Source organism: Solanum pennellii, chromosome 1 (assembly GCF_001406875.1).
Source record: "Solanum pennellii chromosome 1, SPENNV200".
Lineage (NCBI taxonomy): Eukaryota > Viridiplantae > Streptophyta > Magnoliopsida > Solanales > Solanaceae > Solanum > Solanum pennellii.
Genome location: NC_028637.1, coordinates 109,054,360 through 109,071,836, shown reverse-complemented (window position 1 = coordinate 109,071,836; position 17,477 = coordinate 109,054,360). Strand labels below are relative to the sequence as shown.

General features: G+C 31.2%; 2 protein-coding genes across 3 annotated transcripts; both read left to right on the top strand.

Moving 5' to 3' along the window:
• Positions 1-60: 60 nt before the first annotated feature.
• Positions 61-3,785, top strand: LOC107004545 (probable flavin-containing monooxygenase 1). 2 transcript variants are annotated; one of them, XM_027911937.1, is made up of 6 exons: positions 61-1,276; positions 1,779-2,016; positions 2,104-2,279; positions 2,361-2,728; positions 2,808-3,151; positions 3,638-3,785. In XM_027911937.1, the coding sequence occupies exons 1-5, from the start codon at positions 818-820 to the stop codon at positions 3,148-3,150; spliced, it is 1,584 nt and encodes a 527-aa protein (XP_027767738.1). In that variant the 5' UTR covers positions 61-817; the 3' UTR covers position 3,151; positions 3,638-3,785. The 2 variants fall into 2 exon arrangements, with proteins under 2 accessions (XP_027767738.1, XP_015058266.1); XM_015202780.2 differs by lacking the exon at positions 3,638-3,785 and having other exon boundaries at positions 2,808-3,376.
• Positions 3,786-4,002: 217 nt separating this feature from the next.
• LOC107004559 (probable flavin-containing monooxygenase 1) lies at positions 4,003-7,073 on the top strand. Its single transcript, XM_015202805.2, has 5 exons — positions 4,003-4,553; positions 4,641-4,864; positions 4,936-5,111; positions 5,194-5,558; positions 6,426-7,073. Exons 1-5 carry the CDS (start codon positions 4,108-4,110, stop codon positions 6,760-6,762), a joined length of 1,548 nt encoding a protein of 515 aa, XP_015058291.1. The 5' UTR covers positions 4,003-4,107; the 3' UTR covers positions 6,763-7,073.
• Positions 7,074-17,477: the final 10,404 nt, after the last annotated feature.

Here is a 17,477-nt window from a genome sequence, read left to right as displayed (position 1 = left end):
AAAGCTGGATGATTGGCACAGCTCGACTTCAAAACTTAAATATGCATGCACTGCTGGCTTTTCAAAATCTGTATTCTGGAAGAGCCGAGGAACAACTTAAAATGCAGTAATAGATGCCTGCTTTCTGTTTGATCGCAATTTTGCTTTGGCTGAACAAAAGAAGGCAGTCTGTTTTACTTTTCATAGTAAAATGCATTCAATTACTTAATATTTTTTCATTGTTAATAGCTGCTTCTTTGCACTAGTTTATCACACGTTGCGTAGGAAATGATTTTCATGGGAAAAGAAATGCATTTCGAGGAATAGAAATTTGTTATCTGCATTTGCAGGTGCAAAAGGAAATAACAGGAATAATATCTATACTCAAAACACCCCTCCATCTTTTTCCCCATATGATGGCAGTGGCAGTAATTTGTTTTACTAATATTTCGTTCTACCAAAATAAAAAATCAATCAACTTGCACAGGGAGAGATACTTGGCATGAACCACGTTAAGTAACCAACCACTCCAGATTATTAATTGGAACCTACTCTCTACCATGTCAACCTGATACAATCATTTAATAATAAAGTTCAGTGATAGGAAGAGATTATAATACAGAGACACTAGTACTAGTTAACAATATAGAAAAATATTGTAATGGAGAATAATAATACTATGCATTATTATTGTTAATTATAAAGAAATCAAATAATCTAGATTAATTAATTAAATAGAGGGGATGTCCGAATTTATATAGAGGGCTAATAGCTGTATAATATATACTATCAATCATTATTACAGAAAAGAACAAAGGAGACAAGTGTTGCAGTTGCAATGGCAAATTTTGAGGGCAGAAAAAAGGAGGTGATAGCAATAATTGGAGGTGGAATCAGCGGCCTGCTAGCGTGCAAATACTGCATTTCCAAAGGATTTGATCCAATTTTGTTCGAGTCGAAGAGTAGCATTGGGGGTGTTTGGACCAAGACAATTGGGAGCACTAAGCTGCAGACACCAAAACCCGTATACCAGTTTTCTGATTTTCCATGGCCCGATTCAGTTAACCAAGTGTTTCCTGACCAACAAATGGTGCTTGAGTACATTGAATCGTACGCACGTCACTTTGATTTGTTCAGCCACATTCACTTCAACAGCAAAGTGTTGAGCCTCAACTTTGAAGATGGCGGCAGTGGAGACGGAGAATGGAATTTGTGGGGCGAGGCTTATAGTTATAGCAATAAAGGGAAATGGAACGTCACTGTACAGGACACTCGAGCCATATCCCCACAGATACAGGTAATTATGGAAGGAACATCTCTCAATGTAAGCAAAATTTAGTGTTTTATGGAAGAAAAAGTAATTTCAACTCACTTGCTAATCGTGTCTTGGAAAGCCAAAAAGTACCAAAAGGTAAGAAAAAATTCTCCCAATTTTTGACTCTTCTTTCCCATACATACGACTTCCTTTTTGTTCTCTGTTTATTTGTTTCAACTCATATTTTGAATCTAACCCAAAAAAAATGATGCCCGCTTAAATGTTCTTTCTTCCGGCCCACATCAAACAAAAAGAAAATGGTTAATACGCAATAGTCTTACTTATCCGTTTGGCATTTCTCAATGTCTTCTATTTTAATCAACGGGCCCAAAAGAAAATATTCCCCAAATTTTTATGGCGAACACAAAAGCATACCATAGATTTAAAAAAATTGCTTGAGATGGGTTCAGGTGTATCGTCTAGAAGATTTATTACTAATAGTTTATAGAAATTATCTACTTGTGACTATTAATTTTGCATGCAGATATACCAAGTTGATTTCGTAGTAGTTTGTGTGGGAAGGTTCAGTCAAGTCCCAAACATGCCTGAATTCCCTCAAAACAAAGGCCCTGAAGTTTTTGAGGGTGAAGTAGTCCATTCGATGGATTATTCAATGATGGACTCCTCAACTGCAACCAACTTTGTCAAAGGAAAACAAGTTGCCGTCGTAGGATTCCAAAAATCAGGAATGGACATTGCCATGGAGTGCTCCACAGTTAATGGTAAGTTAATTCTACCTCTTTCTCTAGCTAGAGGCGCTGCTGCTTTTTGCACTAGTAATGTATTAAAGTTATGTAATGCTTATGCAGGGGTTGAACGTCCATGCACAGTACTAATCAGGACACCACATTGGAACCTTCCCGATTATTTCCCATGGGGACTCAATTTGGGATATCTATTCCTAAATCGATTCTCTGAACTTATGGTTCATAAACCCGGTGAAGGCTTTCTTCTAAGTCTCCTCGCCACAATTCTTTCACCATTAGTAATTATTTTTCTTTCCTCGCTCGTTCATTTGAATTCTCCTCCTCTCACAGAACTAATGTGCATGCATATATTTTGACAGAGGTGGGCCTTTACAAAATATATAGAAAGTTACATAAAACACAAACACCAGCTTGCAAAACATGGAATGGTACCAGAGCATAGTTTCTTAAACGAATTGAGTTCCTGTTCAGTTTCTTTAGTGCCAGAGGGCTTCTATGAGAGAGTAGAGGAAGGAAGTATCAAGCTCATCAAGAAAGCAGAGAGTTTTGGATTCTCAAAAGAAGGTATTGTGCTCGAGGGTCATGCTACTGAACCCATTAAATCCGACTTAGTCATACTAGCTACTGGCTTCAATGGACTTGACTATCTCAAGCATATTTTTGAATCGAAAAAATATCAGGAATTCGTAGCAGGCTCAGATGATTCTGCTGCAGTTCCCCTCTATAGGTGAGTGAGTACTTTTGGTCTGGATGCTCCAAAATTATCATACATATATATCTCATATGGAGATAATTATATTTATCAGGGAATGCATTCATCCCCGGATTCCACAACTGGCAATAATTGGATTCTCAGAAAGCGTATCTAATCTACACACCTCGGAAATAAGGTGTCGATGGCTGGGAGAGCTTCTTGATGGAAAATTTAAGCTACCAAGCATTAAGGTGATGGAGAAAGAGATAGCAGAATGGGATAAATACAAGAAGAGATACAGTTATAACAAGTACTACAGGAGATCATGCATTGGTGCATTGCACATTTGGTACAATGACCAACTATGCAAGGACATGGGATGGAACCCTAAAAGGAAAAACGGCTTTTGGGCTGAGTGGTTCCAACCTTACGGCCCAATGGATTACATCGGCTAATGTATGTTAAAGAGCTCCAAAACCTCCCATCCCATCCCATCTTGAAATTTCTTTTTCTAAATATGTTTTCTTTTACTGAACCTTTGGACAATAAAGGGTAGCATGCTACTTCTCTTTCCAGTACAAAAGGAATGTCTTCTGAGAGTAACAAAAAGTGCTTTGATATATGCACAAAACTTTTCCTCAACGAGGACAAAGTTCATTTCTAAAAAGATCTTCAAATTTTTATTCGCCTCCATTACCTAATTAGTACGATGACAAATGTTCTACAGTTCACATTTCTAACTCGAGAACGCCCCTATCCTATATACTTATAGCGGAAAGTAGAAATAAAATTAAGAAAGTGGAAACTAATTACTTGGAAAAATTCCTCCACAACTCGCTCCATTGTATTGTTTGGCCCCAGATATGGCTATGCTTATTATTATTTGTAAATATCTAACAATTTGGTTCTTTATTGACTTGATTTTGTTTTTCTAATCCTAAGGGAGTTGCAGGCAGGCTTGGCTTATATCTTACCACGATGCTCTCAATTGAGTAATTATATGGTTAGTTGGTATTCGGCATTGCCCACAATGGCCAAGTACAATTTGATTACAACAAATATTAGTATAAAGTCAAATGTATAGACAAAAATTTTCAAATGCGGGCACCATATCTATATAACTGCTTTTCAAATGGAACTGTGGTTTCTACCCAAACAAAGTAAGTATATATTATCAGTCACATGTTAAAAAAGTAACTGAGGATTGCGTGTTCTGATTAAGTAATGCAGCTCATCCTTCCATATATTTACTAAAAGTAGTTTGTATTGAAATTAATTTAGGAATAATTGGACCATGGAAATTGGAATACAAAGATTAATAATAAGCTACTTCCTATATAAAGGGTCCAATACACGTATAAGCTACTCCCTATTTAAAGGGCAGGGCAATTCAAGCTCTTTATCAGTAGGAAATGGCAAATTTTAATGACAGAAAGAAAGAGGTGATAGCCATAATAGGTGCTGGAATCAGCGGACTGTTGGCCTGCAAGTACTGCATTTCTAAAGGATTTGATCCAATTGTGTTTGAGTCAGAGAGTGGCATTGGAGGTGTTTGGAGAAAGACCATTGAGAGCACTAAGCTGCAGACACCAAAACCGTTTTACCAGTTCTCTGATTTCCCCTGGCCTGATTCCGTAACCGAAATGCTCCCTCACCAAAAAACGGTGCTGGAGTACATTGAATCGTACGCAACTCACTTTGATTTGGTCCGACACATTAAGTTCAATAGCAAAGTGTTGAGCCTAAGCTATGAAGATGACAGCAGCTCTGGAGAATGGAATTTGTGTAAAGGCAAGTGGAACGTCACCGTACAGGACACTTCTACACAGGCAACTACAACGCTTAGTTACCAAATTAAGAAAATTTCGACCTAAACACTTTTACTTTTTACTTATGAAAATGAGATGTATAGAAAGAAATACTGAAATTTTTTTGTTGCATGCAGGTATACCAAGTTGATTTTGGGAAGGTTCAGCCAGGTCCCAAACATGCCTGAATTTCGTCCAAACAATGGACCTGAAGCTTTTGAGGGGCAAGTAATCCATTCAATGGACCATTCCAAGATGGACTCCGAAACTGCAACCAACTTTGTCAAAGGAAAACAAGTAGCCGTTGTTGGATTTCAGAGATCAGGAATGGACATTGCAATGGAGTGCTCTACCGTTAATGGTAAGTAATTGTTAGTTCTTGACCATCACATCTAAAAGTTTACGCTTTTATTATTTAATTATATATTGCAGGGATTGAACGTCCATGCACGGTACTAATCAGGACCCCGCATTGGAACCTTCCAGATTTTTCCCCATGGGGACTTAATTTGGGATATCTCTACTTAAGTCGATTCTCCGAACTTATGGTGCATAAACCTGGTGAAGGCCTTCTTTTAAGTCTCCTCGCCACAACTCTTTCACCATTGGTAACTAACTAAATGCCCCATATATACACATACACATCTCTGTTTTCTACAAACAAAATTAACAAACAGTATCATTTCACAGAGGTGGGCCTTTTCAAAATATGTAGAAACTTATATAAAACACAAGAATAGGCTTGCAAAATATGGAATGGTGCCAAAGCATAGCTTCTTAAACGAATTGAGTTCGTGTTCAGCTGCTGTAGTTCCAGAAGGCTTCTACGACAGAGTTGAGGAGGGAAGTATAAAGCTTATCAAGAAAGCAGACTGCTTTGGATTTTCTAAAGAAGGTATTGTGCTCGAGGGTCAGGCCGAAACAATAAAATCCGACTTAGTCATACTAGCTACTGGCTTCAAGGGAATTGATAAGCTCAAACACATTTTTCAATCAACAAAATATCAAGAATTCATAGCAGGCTCAGATGATTCTGCTACCGTTCCCCTTTATAGGTGAGTAAGAAAAAACAATTACTACTTGTTAGAATACGTGTGTCCAATATCAGTCAACGTACCAGGTCCCTTGACACACTCGAAGTAAGAACAAAGAGTAAGAAAACACAAAAAATAGCACAAGCAGTTTACGTGGAAACCTCCTTGCTCAAGGGAGTAAAACCACGATCTGTCACACAGAATTTTCAATCATTTTCACTAATCTTCTCAAGCAAAAGTGAAACCCGATTACAACGTGAGAAAATGTTTTTTAACTCCTTTTGTGAGCCTTTGCAAGAGTTCTTGAGATGTTTTCAAGTTGCAAAAACTAAGATTGTGACTATTGAATGTTATGTTTATGTAGAATAGTCACAATCCTTAAAGCAATGACATTGGCTGATGTTTCTGCCGCGTCTGCCACTTCTGCCACTGTTGGAGGCTGTGCACCAATTTTTTGTACTTTCTCCAGCCTGGCAGTGAGAAGTGTGTCGATCCAGGGACCAGGTCCCTCCACAAGGTCCTTGGGTTTGTCTTGTCATCAGTTGGAGACTGTGCACCAACCACTTGTACTTTTTCTAGTTTGGCAATGGAGTGTTTATAACACAACGAACCAAGTCCCTTCATAAGGTCCCTGAGTTTGTCAAATCATCAAAACTACAAATAAAATTTTCCCCATTTTTGATGATGACAAGTTGTACACCAATGCGTACAAGTTCTTCCATGTTTCCTTCCCCCTATAGATAAAGACCTAGCAGTTGCATGTACACTTGCACAATGGATCAGGTCCCTTCATAAGGTCTCTGGGTTTGTCAAATCATCAAAACTATAAATAACACTACTACTACTACTTTTGCAAGCATATATATATTTACATGTCATCTCTCTCAGGGAATGCATTCATCCCCGGATTCCACAAGTTGCAATAATTGGTTTCTCAGAAAGCCTAGCTAATCTATACACATCGGAAATAAGGTGTCGGTGGCTGGCAGAACTCCTTGATGGAAAATTCAGGCTACCTAGCGTAAAGATGATGGAGAAAGACATAGCAGAGTGGGATAAATACAAGAAGAGCTATTCTTATAGCAAGTACTACAGGAGATCGTGCGTCGCAGCATTGCATGTTTGGCACAATGACCAACTTTGCAAGGACATGGGATGGAACCCAAAGAGGAAGAAGGGCTTTTGGGCTGAGTGGTTCCAACCTTATGGACCAATGGATTACTAATAATACTCCAGGCTCTCTGTATTTCAATAATAAAGAATGAACATGCATTGCATCTATATGCAAGTCATGATATTGTAAAATAATAAGTATCAACATTAATAAAATAAAGCTTTGAATAAAATTAAAAGTAATACTAGTTTTCCTTGTTAGTCATGCTAATTTGGGAGTAGTAATTGTTCAAATGTCATGGTACTGAACTGATTAAACAAGAATCGGGACTCCTTTGGAATTTTTTTCCTTAATTTAGAGTGATACGTTTGGAGTTCAATTATGGTAGCCGATGTGGATGCATATATTTTAGTATTTATTTTGTTAAAATTCCGGTAGATCTGCAAAATATCAATTTTATTATCTCATTGTTAACCGTTAACACTGAAAATAGATATAACCAGTAAACAAATAACCAAAATTCGATGCAAATCAAGTTATAGAGGATAAAAGAAACTGAATCTAAATCGATGCAAAAAGTAAGATGAGCAAATAAAGACGACAACATAATTTAATTGCAAAACAGAAAAGCACTTATAATTTTAAGCGGTTATTAATCAAAACTAAGTAATAGTTAGAATAAGATAAAACAAAGAGTCATTGAAAAAGTGGATGAATATAATATGACAAAGAAGGGAAAGTAAATTGAGAAACGAAAGGGTTTGGAAAATAAAGATGGGTACGTCATTTCTACTTATAGGATGTGATAGAAAATATGAATACTCCACAAAAGTAGCTAATGGATATAGACAAGTAACTATTCAGATGCCCCTTCATATCAATTATATTGACTATGTTGATATTGCGTCTAAATTCACTCATCTAATCATCAATCATATATATCATCATATCTTATATCATATATTACTAAAAACATGAACATAAAAAGTTAAAAGTTAAATTATGATTTTATCTTTTTTATAAATTAATTATTATAAAATATTTAAATATTTAATTACATAAATTTAATTAAAATATTAATGACTTTTAGACTTCTTCAGATTAATTTCTAATTAATTAATATTTATCATCTATAATCTATATGTATATAATAATTATAATTTTTTTTTTAAAATGATCTCTACCTAAATTGCTATATTTTTCCTCTTCTCATAACTTTTTTCTTAACCCCTCTCATGAATAATATAATTTACGTGGATAAAGTATTATATAAATAACAAAATTTAATAATTTAAAGGGTGCAAATCTGCAAAATGGAAAGACACATTGATATTGTCCTCTTGACTATTATTAAAGAATGATTATATCTTGACAAATTTAAATTCATTAACGCTTAATCACGTGATAAGAACTTTAGTTGTTCTTTCTACATGGTTTGCTCATTTTTATTTTCTTTTTCATATTCTTCATTTATTTATTATTATTTGTTAATTACTTATTCAACTTTTATACTTTTAATATTCATAACTCTCATCTTTTCACATTCATAACCTCCAAATATTTAAACTAAAACTTAAAGATATCTTTTAAAAATTCCTTCTATTCTATCTATATAAATTCAACTTCTTTATCTCATGAAACTCCTACAAAGATTATTAGACTATCATTTTTATTCTATAGTTAAAGTAGATGAAGAAGCCTCTTGAATTTTGATAAAATATGGAAGGAGTTGATAAGAACTCAGAGAGATATGTACTAATTTTATACTTATTTTTCATCTATACATAACCAGTCTTATAAGAATAATGTCTACATTGTATTTTTTCTTAAATCTCTTTCTTTTTGTCTTTTTTTTTTTCTTAATTAGACTTTTTGATTTAGTTTTCTATGAAAGTCTTTATTTTTATTTTGTAATTGTTACATTTTATTATTCATTACAATTTACATATATATTTCCATGAAATTTTAGTCATTCTAACCTATCTATAAAAATTCATGCATATAAGTATAGTAGAAGATAGTGAGTGTATTGTTGCTTGTACCAAATGGATAATTTCAATGGCAGAAAAAAGGAGGTGATAGCAATAATTGGTGGTGGAATAAGCGGCGTGTTGGCTTGCAAATATGCAATCACCAAAGGATTTGATCCAATTGTGTTCGAGTCGGAGTGTAGCATTGGACTATTGAGAGTACTAAGTTGCAGACACCAAAACCCCTCTCTGATTTCCCCTGGCGCGATTCTGTAACTGAAGCCATCAAACGGTGCTGGAGTATATCACTTTGATTTGCTTCGCCACATTCAATTCAATAGCAAAGTGTTGAGCCTCAGCTATGAAGATGGCGAACCAATTAGTGGAGACAATTGGAATGACGCGTTTAGCAGTAAAGGGAAGTGGAACGTCAATGTACAGGACACTCTAACCCTCTCTGTGCACTAGTATTTTTATAATTTAGTATCTAAAAGGAAAGATTTTCTTAGTTATTTGCACAAAAATGTTCATCAGCGCATTAAAAATAGTAGTGTTGGTAACACCATTTCTTGGTGACTCGACTTGAAAAGTATTTCCCACAAATCAAAGATCTGTTGAACTCTCGGGCCTACTCATTTGCCATATATATAGCTCATGGTTGCAGGTATACCAAGTAATCCATTCAAAACATGAGATGGTGCCAGAGCATAGTTTCTTAAGCGAGCTGTGTTTAATTTCTACAGTGCCAGAGTGAGGAAGGAAGTACAAGCTGGTTAAGAAAGCAAAGAGTTTTGGATTTACTAAACAAGGCATCGTGGTTGAGGGTCAGGCTGAAACAATAAAATCGGACTTAGTCATACTAGCCACACGCTTCAAGGGAATTGATAATCGATCGGTGGGTTGCAGAATTTCTTGATAGAAAGTTTAAGCTACCAAGCGTTGAGGTGATGGAGAAAGAGATATTCATATAACAAGTAGTAGTACAGGAGATCATGCATTGCACATTTGGTACAGTGACCAACTATGCAAGGACATGGGATGGAACCCAAACAGGAAAAACGCCTTTTGGGCTGAGTCCTTCCAACCTCACTCTCCCTAATACTCAATATGTTTGAATGCTTGTTTCATATTGTATTCTACCTACTCTATAGTTTTAAATTTAATATTTACATAAATAAATTGTATCGCTTTTTCTTCTTACAAATGTTACGACGGATGAACTTACAATATATATATATACGCTACATAAAATAAAATAGAACAATAAAATAAGAAGCCAGAGCAAAATGATAAATTATAATAATAATAATAATAACAAAAACATTTTACGTCGGAAAATCTTGTGAATATCAGGAAATTCATGGGTAGAGAGGAGCAAAGTAATCTATGATAATAAACAATTTTAGAGTGAATAGATTTAGGGTGTGTTTCGCACGACCAAAAATGTTTTTCTAAAAAACGTTTTCTTAGAAAATAAGTGGATTTTAAAGTTATTTTCTCATATTTAGTTGATGAGTAGAATATATTTTCTGGAGTTTTAACGTTTGGTTGTTGAACTTTGTCAAGTACTTCAATCTCATCATCTCTTTATTAATCCACAAAATCCAACATTATTATTAACGTCAATTTCACACTTATAAATTTTATCGATTTTTATTAGAGCTAGAAAATTTCTTCGTTCACTGAATAAGACGAAGAAATGCAGAGATACAGGAGGAATGGTGGAGCTCATTCAAAAATATGAGAAAAAATGAACAGTTAAAAGCTAAAAATAGTAAAGAAGAAGGAATTAGAAAGAAGTGAAGGGCTGGGTAGGGGCTAGGTACGGGGGGAAATAAAAAGGGGTGGGTAGGGCTGATGGATTCACAATTTAAATTTAAATTTGAGAAAATGAGTAATTAATTACTTAGTATAAATTAATTTTAAGAAGTGTTATAGAAAAGTTTGTGAAAATAATAAATAAAAAATTAATTTATGACGTGGTGCTGATATGGCTATGTTATGGCACTTACATGGTTATAATGTGGCAAGTGCGTGTAGTATAATATTATGAGGATGATTTTTAATTTACTTAAAAAATGTTAATGGAATATTTAAACGCCCATATAGTTAAAGTGATAAAGTAAATTATCCGATAAAGTTTAGAGGGTTTTTATGTAAAAAAATTTTTTTTGATACTTTCACATTATATTTGTAAGTCTGATGAATTTTTACTTCCCATTTTTACTATATGATTTCTATAATCAATGATAGTTCTTTCTTTTATTTTTTAAATTTCCAACCTAATATTTCAAGAATAAATTTGCTAGCATAGGAAGCGATTAAATATTGTACAATATTTGAATATAGAAATATAAAATGAAATCAAACGGTTCTAAGATTTGTAGGAATATTTTTCTTATCAAAGTTAGAAAAGAAAAATTGTTCAAAACTTATTCCTTAACTATGGTTATGAAACTAATTAATGCAATATAATTTTGATCTTTAACAATTACATAGCATATCTCTCATCAAAATGTGTAGTTGAAGAAATTGAGGGAAAGGATCTTATATTTCTTTAATTCTAACTCATTCATATTCTTTAACCAGAAGTGGATAATCCGTGTAAGCACGGCCCAACATATCAAGTGTGACACGTATATAAAGAATGTAGATTAAGTAGATAGCAAATGTGACATATAGATATATATCAAAATTATATATTAGTTGTTGAATTCAAGTTTTATAAGAAAGGCATGTACTTTTTATTTACATAAGTAAAAGGTTGATGTTTTTGCATCTCGGGAGTAAGGGTCAAACCCTTCACTGGAAAAATCTAAATTTGTTACTCTTTTTTTGTATGACATTATTCTCAATTTTAAAAAAAAATATTATTATGTTTAAATATAGTTTTAACTTTAAAGATTTAATTTATCAAAATCTTGTATGTTAGAAATTATAGTTATGGACCCCAAATACGTTGATAGAGTTTTTTATTCCGAAGTAAAATTTCCTAATATTTCAAAGAGTAAATAAAAGTATATTGATGTTTAGTAAAATTACTCCACAGAAACCAAATAAAAAAAGTATATTTTTAGTTAAATTATATCACAGAATTTAAAAGAAAGAAGTTTTTTGCCCTTTCTTTTCATAACGTCATTTTAATACTAAAAAGCAACTCAATATAAACTCTAATGATTTCTTATTCCTTTACATTGATAAATTGTGTACAATATAAACTCTAATAATTAAATATTGGTGAATTGTATTTATACCTCACAAAGGTAAAATTTAATTTGAATATTTACGTCGAGTTGATAAATATATTCTTGATTTAAATTAATTTGACATTTTCTTAATAAATTCTTTATTAGGAGTATATTTTTTAAAATTTAATTTTATTAATTATATTTTTAAAATATAAAAATAAATTGTCTTGAATATAAAAGTTCAAGAATAAAATAATTTAACTATATTAAATTTAAAATAATTGTTTTGAATATAAAAGTTAAATTTTATTAATTTATTTAACTATCTAAATTTAAACAATTTAATATGCTTATGAAGAGATATAAAAATAGAAATATATAGACTGAACAAAATTAAAGGGACCCCACTCTAGTCAATGACATAATGTGTACTAATTAAGTAGAAAAGTACAATGCTAATGTCAAAGATAAATGTAACATTAGCATTGTAAAAGAAAACAACTTAAGCTTAGGTTGGTAATTAAAGGGAAAAAAGTTAACTTATGAATGCTAACAAACTGTAATGAAACTAATTAGAAAGAAATTTGTTTACTGCATCCACCAGAAAACTCAAAAGAAAATTACCACAAGCATGATATTCGGAGTATTGCTGATATACGATTTCACGACATCAACTAGATAATTTTATTTTATTTTTTTGCTTTGGTCAGCAAAAGAAATTCATATGCAGGCCATGTTTCAGCATATTAAGGACAGTGCAGAGGTAACTGATATGAGGTCAAAAATATATTTTCTTATTATTAATTGTCTCAGATTTAGTATTTAATTATATTTCTTCTTGTTGAGCATAACTTTTGTGAATTGTACTAATTAACATGAAAAGTTGAAGGACAACTTAATATATGAAGGGCAGATAATTGTAAATTGCAAATTGAAATCTTGTGACACGTGTCAGCATCATTTCACGCGGAATCTAATTTTGTTTGGTTTTGAATTCTCAATTTATTTTGGACTTAATTATTTTACAGTTTTCAATATCTATAAATATTTCATAAGAATAAATATTTGGAATTGTTGGAGATACTTTGTAGAGAATAGTCATTATACTTTTTAGAGTTCTTTTTTTTTCTTAGACATTAATAGCTAAACACCCTTGTAGAGGTTTGTAGTTACGGAATGAATGTATATTATTAATTTTAATAGATTAATTTTGATTATCATATGAATTGCTCTTTTATCTTATTTTAGTATTTTGTGAGTGATTACCATTGAAATGAATTCATTGTCCATATTGAACTCGAAAGAGGAATAAGAGGATAGAACGTTGGAAGAAAGGAGCATGATTTTCTTTAGACACTAGGGTTGATTTGTATTTAGGATAGAGATATACCTAGAGACCTTGCTTAGATAATAGATAGGATGAAAATGTAATGCTCGGTAGTTATACCCACTCAACGATATAGTTAGGCTGTCATTTACGACAGACGATTAGAGGTTGGGAGACCATGATCACATGAATTCTAATTAAGATGCAACCCTGGAATATTTTCCCGATCATTAGTACTCTCTCCATTCCATATTAACTTAAGCTTTGAGGTGTTCCATACACTTTGAGAAGTAGGTTAGGACATAAATTGAACATAAATTTCTATTTTTGCCCTTATTAATTATTATCAAAAATAACTAAACATTAATTATACTCCCTTCGTCCAGTATTTTTTGTCATGATTTCTATTTTTAAATGCAAACTATAAAAACTGACTAACATTTTAAGATATATTTTTCATCATATTAATATGAAAAAGATTGCAATTTATAGTATTTTTCATATAGTTTTAGAATATCTAATTTTTTTTTGGTTTAAAATATCGAATTAATGTAATTTAATTTAACTTCATAAATTAGTCAAATTGAATTTTGAAAAGTACAATATGACAAACAATATCAGACGGTAGGAGTAATAACTAATTTCAATACTAACTTAAAGAGTAAAATTAGAAGAATTAAAAATAGTCTTGAAAATTGAAAAAAGTTTAATTTAAAAAATAAAAAAAGGCTCAAAGCTTAAGCTATTATCGAACGGAGGGTGTATAAATTTAGTAAATAATTAATGAATAACTGCTGAATTCGATAATTGAAACTCTTTTAAGGCCACCATAGTACTAGCGCGACAATGCAATTGGAAGCAACAGTAACTAAAAGAAGTCCTTGGTAACTAACAAGTCCAGTTGAGTGAGATTACTTGGTAGTTGATAATTGCGAGGCATTTAACACTTACAGTAAAGGGAAGTGGAACATCAATGTCCAACCCTCTCTACACACGTAATATAATTAAGCGTTTAAACACAAACAAAGCTACTCCATTATTTAATTTCTATGATCTAAGACCATAATATTTAAAAGAGTAATACAAATTTATACTTTTTTTTTTTTTTATCAATATTGGTTACTTTTGGTTTGCCTCCGAAGGTTAAGTTTCAATAGAATATATATATATAAATTTAGATATAATTTATCTTTTCTAGATTAGAAATTATACACTTTACTCCTCTTTATACTTTTTAATTTTTTTCTTTATGTCATTAAGAAATAGAAAATAAATAAACAAAAAAAAATAAGTAAAAAGGAGGATTTTAAAACTAAAAAAGTGATGTTGTCTTTTTACTAGTTTTTTTTCTTATATAGTTTTTTACTATTTCTTTTATTATATAACTTTTTATTATTATGTTTACATTTTTAATTTTTTTTGGCAAAACATATTTTTTTTTAGATCTTCAAAATCTCAAGAGAGAAGAATGGGTGAAACTTATGTTTTCTTTGATGGATTTTGTGATTTCTTTTTAATGTTTAATTATGGAATCATAAATAATTAATGTCATCAGTCATTTTCAAAGCATTGGAAACCTAAGTGAAGAATATATTTAATATTTGAGTTAAAGGACAAAAATGTCCAAAAACAAACTAGTTTATAGTGTGAACATATCTTTTTACCATTCTGATTATATTCTGGCCAAACTTTTCTGGCCAAAAAAGTTTTTCGTTTGTCATAAATTAAAATTTTCAAGATTCATAGAACTTACTGCTCGCCCTATATTAATTAAAACGCATCACTTCAGGCCTTTTAAAATAGTGGTCGTGCATTTGGATGAGACCCTTCAATTCATAAATTAAAAAGTGGAACACAAGGAAATGAGATATGTTTAAATACTGGAGTGATGTAATAAATGAGTTGTTGATGCGATCCCTTCACGTTTTCCAGATTTGGTGATAGCTGGACCATTATCATCATGTTACAATTCATTCTCAATCACCTACTAACTATTCTTTAAATCACTATAATAAAACAACGAGGAAATCACTATAACTTTTTGTGGGACACGTTTCTAATAGATGTTTGATTTAGTTTTTTTCAATGCAATGGCTAAATTATGGAGAAAAAATAACCAAAAATGACCCTTAATGTATGATAATACTTTATATTGAATTTTAATGTATTTTAATTGATTGAAATGGTTCTTAAATCGTTAATATATTTCATTTTTGAAATAGTGAACGTTATTTGTTTAGAAGTGAATGAAATTTAATGATATGATCCCGCCATCTGTAGTGTAAAATTATCAACATTTGTCAATTCATAAATTAAAAAGTGAAAGATCAGAGGAGAGGTAATGAGATATGCTTAAATATTGTTAGTGGCATCCCTTCATTTGGTCAACACAGGAAAATGAGGGTGTCCATTTCATTTCTAATTAAACTAAATTTATAATAGTGTTAGAATAATTAGATATGTTTTTTATTTCATAAAAGATAACAAAAAATATTGAAACGTATCAAAAGAATTAAAATGTATATATATTGAGTTTAATTTAAGCAAGAAATATTAGATTTTGATTCGGAGGGATAACATAATTAATATTTGAAGTCCTTTCGTTGAAATTTATTATACTATTCCCATCAAAACTAAATTAGTTTTAGCTACTCTAATCTCAATTAGTAATAGTAACTAATAAGCTACAAGGAATTTCAACCATCTTGGGCAACAAGCTACAAGTTACTAGATATTTGTTCTCTCCTTCTCTTATGACAAAATTTTTTATCGGACACTTAAAATAAGTAGACTCGATTTTTATAATTATTGATTTGTTTTCACTAGTGTGATTCAAATTATATTTGTTATCATTATTTTTTTATTATTTTATACTACCATAAAATAATAGATAAATTTGCTTTCATGTTTTTCTTGATTTATCACCTTTCAAACAATAAAAATGCTTAGACAATTTTGTCAAAGCTCTACACAATATATCTAACTTTTATACTTAACCGGACAGTAGATAATCGGACGATCGATTTCAAAAGAATTAATGTTTATAAAAAATAAAATAACTAAAACAATGGGGCAATCAAGCTGAAATGAACATAATGTTACGAAAGTCATTCACAAACACGTTCTAACGTTCAGATGCATTGAAAAAATCTTCTACTTTATACGATATACGGAATCTTACCATCAATAAACATTGTGATTTAACTCTCAAAAACTTTAAATACACACAAAAGTAGTTTAGTGTAGTTGGAATGGTTAGTTACATTAGGCCTCTTAACTTCAAATATTACTCCGTTTTTATATCAAAAATAAATATTTTATTTGACTGGTCTAATTTAAACAATTAAGAGTGTTGTATCGTATATTTTTCCTTTTTTACTTTTATATTAAATAACTATATAAAATAGTAATAGTCAAATTTAAATTTCTTTTAGTATTTAATTTAGTAAAATTACACCCTCATAAATTTTTTGTTGAGAATTGTGTCACTTAACATGGATCAAATAATATAAAATAAAAAAATAATATAAAAAATAATTATAGTTACTGTTCAAAGTTAAAGGGAAAGTTTACCTTTTAAAGCTAAATTAGAGAGCGTACAAAATAGTGATCGAATCATAAAATGGACTATGATGTTACAATTTTCACCAATTAAATGTTCAATAATATAGAAAATGATATTATTCACAATCGCGTTCTGACTATTTTTTAAAATTCGAATTAAGTATAATAAAACAATGAGGAAGTCGAGGGCTAGTAAAACATAGAGATAAGTTTCAAAAATACATCTAAGCTATTTCATTTTTTTTAGTTTCATAATTAAACTTTGAAGAGTGTGAGTTTCGTACCTAAACTATCACTTTTTAGTTTGAGAAACACACATCAGTGGGGTGTATAATGCATTCTCTCTTTTATTTAAAAAAATTTGACACATGACATTCTACATGCATAAACTTCACCATGATAAAAATTAAATAATAAATTATTAATTAAAAAATTAAAGTATTACTATTTATNAAAAAAAAAAAAATCACCCACTCATCCCCCCTCCCTAAAAAATTGATATTGTTTTTTTTAAAAAAGAAAAATTCTATCCTATCCTATTTAATTCTCCGCTCCTTTTTTTTTTACTTACATTTTTGTCATTTTGTGTCTGATATGTATGTATATATTTTTATAATTTTTTTCTACTAGTGATCAAATATAAAATATAAAATATAAAAGTCTTGTGACGGCAAGTAAAATATATATATACATATATATAACACAAAATCAGAAAAACTTATTGAAAGCGGGGGTTAAGTGGGATAGGTAGAATTATTTTTTTAAAAAAATAAAAAA

Bases quoted from the DNA above. Each gene is read 5' to 3' on its own strand.
- LOC107004545 (XM_027911937.1), top strand. From the start codon at position 818: ATGGCAAATTTTGAGGGCAGAAAAAAGGAGGTGATAGCAATAATTGGA. The intron at 1,277-1,778 runs GTAATTATGGAA...TTTTGCATGCAG, and splicing joins CCATATCCCCACAGATACAG to ATATACCAAGTTGATTTCGT. The intron at 2,017-2,103 runs GTAAGTTAATTC...ATGCTTATGCAG, and splicing joins GGAGTGCTCCACAGTTAATG to GGGTTGAACGTCCATGCACA.
- LOC107004559 (XM_015202805.2), top strand. From the start codon at position 4,108: ATGGCAAATTTTAATGACAGAAAGAAAGAGGTGATAGCCATAATAGGT. The intron at 5,112-5,193 runs GTAACTAACTAA...ATCATTTCACAG, and splicing joins CCACAACTCTTTCACCATTG to AGGTGGGCCTTTTCAAAATA. The intron at 5,559-6,425 runs GTGAGTAAGAAA...CATCTCTCTCAG, and splicing joins GCTACCGTTCCCCTTTATAG to GGAATGCATTCATCCCCGGA.